At 45.5% G+C, this 6,883-nt stretch overlaps 1 protein-coding gene and 1 pseudogene across 1 annotated transcript; both read right to left on the minus strand.

Annotated features, from left to right (window-relative positions):
- Positions 1 to 2,278: 2,278 nt before the first annotated feature.
- On the minus strand, positions 2,279 to 3,669 carry LOC136531235 (cytochrome P450 CYP72A616-like; annotated as a pseudogene).
- A 10-nt stretch (positions 3,670 to 3,679) lies between these two features.
- Positions 3,680 to 5,838, minus strand: LOC136531234 (cytochrome P450 CYP72A616-like). Its single transcript, XM_066523912.1, has 5 exons — positions 5,545 to 5,838; positions 5,214 to 5,434; positions 4,877 to 5,118; positions 4,381 to 4,768; positions 3,680 to 4,291 (listed from the first exon to the last, which is right to left on the minus strand). The coding sequence occupies exons 1-5, from the start codon at positions 5,822 to 5,824 to the stop codon at positions 3,866 to 3,868; spliced, it is 1,557 nt and encodes a 518-aa protein (XP_066380009.1). The 5' UTR covers positions 5,825 to 5,838; the 3' UTR covers positions 3,680 to 3,865.
- Between the last annotated feature and the right edge of the window lie 1,045 nt (positions 5,839 to 6,883).

A 6,883-nucleotide genomic window follows, 5' to 3' on the forward strand; every position in this document is an offset into this window, starting at 1 on the left:
GCTACCCCATGAAACATTTCTTTGATGATATGTGTTTTCATATGTTCAACCCCATAATGTAAGACCATAAATCGTCCTCGTCATTTGTATAGTACTTGTGTACATTGTTGTGATGATAAGCACAGCACAACTGCACCACTGAACAGATTGTTCAGATCATGCCAACGCTATTCTACCAGTTTTTTAACTCATGAGTCATGCTGTGATGCACCACTAGAATAATCTCAGCCTGCCACAATGCTTACGCGCGCCTTTGACGCCTGAGCATAATTCAACTACCAATAATGTCACTGCCCACATCATGCAGTTATACCTAATCCACATTTTTCACTATTTTACTTCTAATCTCAGTGAAAAAAATAAGAGAGAATCTATTTTAGTCTTTCTCAGCTCTATTTCACCAGTACCTCTCTCAATCAAGTAACAACATGAATCACAGCCACTTGGTACCGCCACCACGGAAGTGTTTTATAAATGCGGTCAAAATCATTTTTTTTTGAGGTGGCTATAGAAACCGCCTCTTTCTATGTGTCTCTAGAGCGTGATTTCTAGGGACACATGCCCAATCACCCTTAGAAATCAATTTCTAGATGCGGCTAGAAACTTTAGCCACATCTAGAGATCGTCATCTCTGAAAATTGATTTTCAGATGCAGTTGTATTTTTCAGCTGTCCCTGAAATAATTTTAAAATATTTATATTGTTTCACCAAATTTGAAATTTCTAGAGACATGGGTTTGAAACTTTCCAGCCAGCCAGGTAGAACAACAATTATTATACTATCATTTCAGACATAGGTGCGTGTTGGAGGATTGCTTTGGTGTAGCACATATATGAAGACTTAACAGCTGATATTAGTCGATACTTTTTTATGCCAACAAGTGTGTAATATTTGATCGTCAAGATGCACTAAGTTAGTCAACATAAAATTACAGATCTGCGACTCACAAATCGACTAGAGGCTTCTAGAGATCCAACTTCCTTTGGTTAGCTCGAGATCGTCCTCCGCGGTCCGTCAGGTTGCTCTCTTCTCCGTGATGCTCCTTGACTGATTATCTGGTTTCATTAGAATCAACGTGAACTAGCAAAGGTGACCCGTGCAAATAGTGCGAGTAGCTAGTTTTCTTTTTATTGTAACTGTTAGGTTTTTTACATTATTTTTTTTTTTGAAAAAGTTTGTTTATTTGTTGTAATGGTTCTCCCTGATGATCTCTAAATACATCTACTTGAGTACTAGACAGAGTCAACGCTGCTCTAAGCCGTTTAGGTGACAGCAACCACAAGAGTAACAAGAAATCGCCGTAAAAAACAATCATTGTGCCATTAGATGCTAAACTCTCCAAGCAAATGCACTAGATCAACTCTAATCTCACCCAAATACAATCTCAACTAAGCAAATATGAGTGGAGGTTACTTGAGTTCATTCTCTATTGAGTGTGTGTCTGTTAGAAGTGCCAAAGGAGGCAAGAAGCCGTTAGGAGTGCCAAGGGAGGCAAGAAGCCCGAGCACACCCTCTATTTATAGATCCGCTGAAGAAACTAGATGTTACCCTTTTTTTCACTGAAATCGGCCGTAAGTGGACCCTCCGATGCTACAATAAATGCTGCACCGGAGAATTCCAACGGTTGACTCCAACAACTCTTTAGAGCATCTCCTAAAAGCCTATATAGGTGATCTTTAAACTTTTTCTTTTCTCTCCTAACAGATTACCAATATATTTAAAGTGGATAGGGGACATAAGGTGCGATTTAAGTAGCTACGTGAAAACTTGTATTGGGGATACTATGATAATCTGTTGGAGCAACCATTTATGTTGCATTTTTTTAGTATTATGGATGAGATAAGTAATCGGTTGGAGATTCTAGCCCCAAGTGATACATTGGCTCCGTTCGGCTTGCTGAAATCTTGGCTGAAACTCGGCTGAAAAATACTAGTTCTGGCTAAATTGTTGTTAGAGAAAAATACTGTTCCGACTGAAAAACAAGCCGAACAAAGCCGAATATGGGGTAAGCCGAACGGGGCCATCGTTTCAAGGATCAATTTGTGTATCACCTTCAGCCAAATCAAATTGCTATATGCCATCACAATGCCGTGTTATTGTGACAGCACGATAATAACACTTCTGCTAAGACGTGCATACGCACAACTTGCATAATTTATTTTTTCTGATACACCATTTATTTATCTACGGAGAAGCGATATAAATCCATACACGACACGATGACCATATATATGTGAAGTATACTAATGTACGTAGTATAATAAGTATAATAAAACGATTAAATTTTCTTCAGCACGATCTGTGCCCCGTGGTCCGGCTGCAGGGTGGAGACGTGCAAATGGTGCGTGCGTGTAGGACGGTGAGAGCCCAAACGAGAAGCGTTGCAGTATCATGGCCAGCGCTACCTGGCCTCCAGCAGCGCGAAGTTCTGGCCGATGCAGATCCTCGGCCCCCAGCCAACGGGGAAGAACGCCGGCGCGTCTTTGGACGCCTTGGAGATGCCGTTAGCAAACCTCTCTGGGCCTGAACTCGTCCACGTCTTCTCCCCACACATCCGGGTCATGATGAATGGTCACTATTGGTAATAGAAGTGTCACTCCAGGTGGGTACTTGACCCCTCCCAGTTCTATCTCCTTGTACGTTTGCCGGTCAAGGACTGGTACCGGTGGGTACAGCCTAAGAACCTCGTATAAAACCATGGTCATCTGCCGTACAACAAGAGCCAAGATTAAGCACTAAAAAACAACTCTTTATGGACAATTGTATATCACTAGTTGCCTTTTACGAGAATTACCACTTTCAAATTGTTTGTGCCATTGATATCCGGTTCGTTCTTCCCGAAAACCTGCAGAACCTCCTCCCTGGCGCGGTCTTGCCACTCGGGGTGCATGCTCAGCACCACCAGTGTCCATGTGAGCAGCACTGAAGTTGTTTCCATTCCGGCGAAGTAGAACAGCTTCAGCTCGCCGATGATGTCTTCCATGGTCATCACTGGTTTGGAGCTTCCGCTTCCATCGTGGCTCTCTTCAATGTTGGACTGCATTAGCATGCCTAGCAGGTCGCTGTCATCAGCATGGCCATTCTTCATGGCGATCTCCCGCTTGGTGATGATGCCTCTCAGCAGCGCTTCAACCTCTCGTGCGTTTGCTTTGATCTTTCTGTTCAGTTTGGTTGGTAGGTAGCTGCTAAGATGCTACAATAAATGCTGCACCGGAGAATTCCAACGGTTGACTCCAACAACTCTTAGAGCATCTCCTAAAAGCCTATATAGGTGATCTTTAACTTTTTCTTTTCTCTCCTAACAGATTACCAATATATTTAAAGTGGATAGGGGACATAAGGTGGATTTTAAGTAGCTACGTGAAAACTTGTATTGGGGATACTATGAATAATCTGTTGGAGCAACCATTTATGTTGCATTTTTTTAGTATTATGGATGAGATAAGTAATCTGTTGGAGATTCTAGCCCCAAGTGATACATTGGCCCCTGTTCGGCTTGCTGAATCTTGGCTGAAATTAGCTGAAAAATACTGTTCTGGCTAAATTGTTGTTAGAGAAAAATACTGTTCCGACTGAAAAAACAAGCCGAACAAGCCGAATATGGGGTAAGCCGAACGGGGCCGATGGCAATTTGTGTATCACCTCAGCCAAATCAATGCTATATGCCATCACAATGCCGTGTTATTGTACAGCACGATAATACACTTCTGCTAAGACGTGCATACGCACAACTTGCATAATTTATTTTTTCTGATACACCATTTATTTATCTACGGAGAAGCGATATAAATCCATACACGACACTGATGACCATATATATGTGAAGTATACTAATGTACGTAGTATAATAAGTATAATAAAACGATTAAATTTTCTTCAGCACGATCTGTGCCCCGTGGTCCGGCTGCAGGGTGGAGACGGCAAATGGTGCGTGCGTGTAGGACGGTGAGAGCCCAAACGAGAAGCGTTGCAGTATCATGGCCAGCGCTACCTTGGCCTCCAGCAGCGCGAAGTTCTGGCCGATGCAGATCCTCGGCCCCCAGCCAAAGGGGAAGAACGCCGGCGCGTCTTTGGACGCCTTGGAGATGCCGTTAGCAAACCTCTCTGGCCTGAACTCGTCCACGTCTTCTCCCCACACATCCGGGTCATGATGAATGGTCACTATTGGTAATAGAAGTGTCACTCCAGGTGGGTACTTGACCCCTCCCAGTTCTATCTCCTTGTACGTTTGCCGGTCAAGGACTGGTACCGGTGGGTACAGCCTAAGAACCTCGTATAAAACCATGGTCATCTGCCGTACAACAAGAGCCAAGATTAAGCACTAAAAAACAACTCTTTATGGACAATTGTATATCACTAGTTGCCTTTTACGAGAATTACCACTTTCAAATTGTTTGTGCCATTGATATCCGGTTCGTTCTTCCCGAAAACCTGCAGAACCTCCTCCCTGGCGCGGTCTTGCCACTCGGGGTGCATGCTCAGCACCACCAGTGTCCATGTGAGCAGCACTGAAGTTGTTTCCATTCCGGCGAAGTAGAACAGCTTCAGCTCGCCGATGATGTCTTCCATGGTCATCACTGGTTTGGAGCTTCCGCTTCCATCGTGGCTCTCTTCAATGTTGGACTGCATTAGCATGCCTAGCAGGTCGCTGTCATCAGCATGGCCATTCTTCATGGCGATCTCCCGCTTGGTGATGATGCCTCTCAGCAGCGCTTCAACCTCTCGTGCGTTTGCTTTGATCTTTCTGTTCAGTTTGGTTGGTAGGTAGCTGAAGAGACACACGGAGGAATATCAGAGGCCCAAACAAAAACTGACAGTTGTGTGCACCAAATGCTGTGACTGTGAGTGAATAAAATGCACGAGTCTATGAGCTCACGTATAACCCGGGATGTATAGGTTTGTCATCCCATTGGCAATTTGGACTTGCTCGGACTGTATCCGGAAGATCCTTCTCCCTTCAGTTAAGCTGCTACCAAATGCTGCGCGGGAGATGGCGTCGCCGGTGAGGTCCTGCAGCTCCGGCCAGACATCTATCTCGCGCGCCTTGTCACACCCAATCGAGTCCTCCCATCTACCCATCAGCTCGCTGGTGCAGGCAGTGAAAGCCGGCAGCATTTTCTGCAGTTTTCGGCAGCCGTTATACTATCTATACACAGACAACGCCTTGTTCTGGATTTCACTGATGTTTCGCAGAGTATAGGTCCGTTCATTACCTTCAACTTCTCGAGATGGAAAGCAGGTTTGATGATCTTCCGATGGAGGGCCCATTTCTCGCCTTCATGAACCGTCAGCCCCTGGGCGATCAGCTTGATGAAATTCGAGGGCAGCTTGCGTTTTTGGAAGTGCCCGAACTTTGACAGCACTTCACGGACTAGCTTGGCGTCACTGAGGATCACTCGTGGTGTAGGGCCGAGCCAGACCATCCAAATTTTACCTGACGTTTCCCAATTTTCCATACGAGAAATTAAATGGACTCCCAACGATACCCAAACCATAAACTTTACCGAAATGTGCAGACGGTTTCATTTCAGCAGCGTCGAGTACCATGTTCTTGGATGGCATTGTGGACGAGCGGTTCCACCCGAGCGCTGATTGCGTGCGACAGCAAAGGCATCGGCTTGGTTCGTGCCGCCGCCAGGAGGCGCTCCTCCTCCTTGGCGTCGCCGGCCGGGAAGCGGTACGCCGTGCCACGGAGGCCCTCGGACCGCAGCGCCCGGCCCAGCCTCCGCGGGCTCAGCCAGCCCCACTCCAGCACCTGCCATGCCAACCGTAGGGCCACCAAGCCTCCCAGCACGTAGAGCAGCTCTAATGCAGCAATCGCCATTGCTTAGGATTGAAATCGATCTGTTGTTGATGGGGATGGTCACGAGGAACGGCGCAGGTCCCAATTTATAGGCTGCCTGGCTGCTCCCTGCCGCCGTGCCGCGTGCTTGATTTTTCCTTGATCACAGTTACAGGAAGCTGCCTCCCATGGCGGCCTTGATCGTTTCTTCGCCTGCTCCATTGCGTCGCCATAGTTTTTTGGTTTTGTTCAGCTTTTGTGGCGTTGAAGAGTAAGCATCTGCATTATTTATTTATCTCGTCTCTAAGGATACTGCGGTGAAAGTATCAGGTGGTCAGCAGCACATAGTCATGCCATACAACTAGTTTCGATAGAAATGGCACGTGGGTGGGTAGTTACTCGTGTCCTTCCTGGATGTTCTGTTCGCACGGCGTACCCTTCATCCCTTATCCGTGAAGGAAAACAGAGACAGGAGGAACAAAGTTGTGTCATGCATGTATAAGAACAAGCATGGAAATTCATAGACCAATCCATCCACACGGAAATTTCAACGTTGAATATTCTGGCAAGTTAAAACATAATCAACAAAATATTTGGCTGTTATTTGATCCATTAGTTTAACTTAGTTATTTGACAATGATACATGTAGTGCAGGCTCAGTAGCTCCCCTGGGTTGGTCAGAGTTCCTGAGGGACTCACTCTTTATTTGTGGCTTCGATCACAGCGAAAAAAAAGTCCCTCGTCAGCTAAAAAAGTCACTCGTCTGCTCCACATCCAAAGCACATGTGGCAGCTCATCTCATGGAGACGTGGTGCCGTTGTGTAAGGGTAGGGTAGGGGTAAAGGGTTTTTTCTCGATCTACGTGAAAAAATCTTTTTCTTAAGTCGGAATACCCGGAGTTGTCTAGCCACCGCGGATCGAGTTTTTTTTACAATAATACAAGTACATATTATGAGAGCATCTCGAAAATTTCCCAACAATTTCTTTTCAAAACCATCGAGTTTTTCAACTAGTCAAAAGTTATTGGAAGGAATAAATAAGACCATCGCTCCTAAAATAAAGTGACTTCATAAATCTCGAGATCTGTCGGCTCGGTCTTTC

This window comes from Miscanthus floridulus, unplaced genomic scaffold (genome assembly GCF_019320115.1).
Source record: "Miscanthus floridulus cultivar M001 unplaced genomic scaffold, ASM1932011v1 fs_308_1, whole genome shotgun sequence".
NCBI classification, from domain to species: Eukaryota; Viridiplantae; Streptophyta; class Magnoliopsida; order Poales; family Poaceae; genus Miscanthus; species Miscanthus floridulus.

What these genes read in the sequence shown, in the direction of transcription:
- LOC136531234 (XM_066523912.1), bottom strand. Translation starts at nt 5,824, where the DNA reads ATGGCGATTGCTGCATTAGAGCTGCTCTACGTGCTGGGAGGCTTGGTG. An exon ending in TCCATCTCGAGAAGTTGAAG is followed by an intron (nt 5,119 to 5,213) that starts GTAATGAACGGA and finishes CGAAAACTGCAG; the next exon opens with AAAATGCTGCCGGCTTTCAC. An exon ending in GCACAAACAATTTGAAAGTG is followed by an intron (nt 4,292 to 4,380) that starts GTAATTCTCGTA and finishes GTTGTACGGCAG; the next exon opens with ATGACCATGGTTTTATACGA.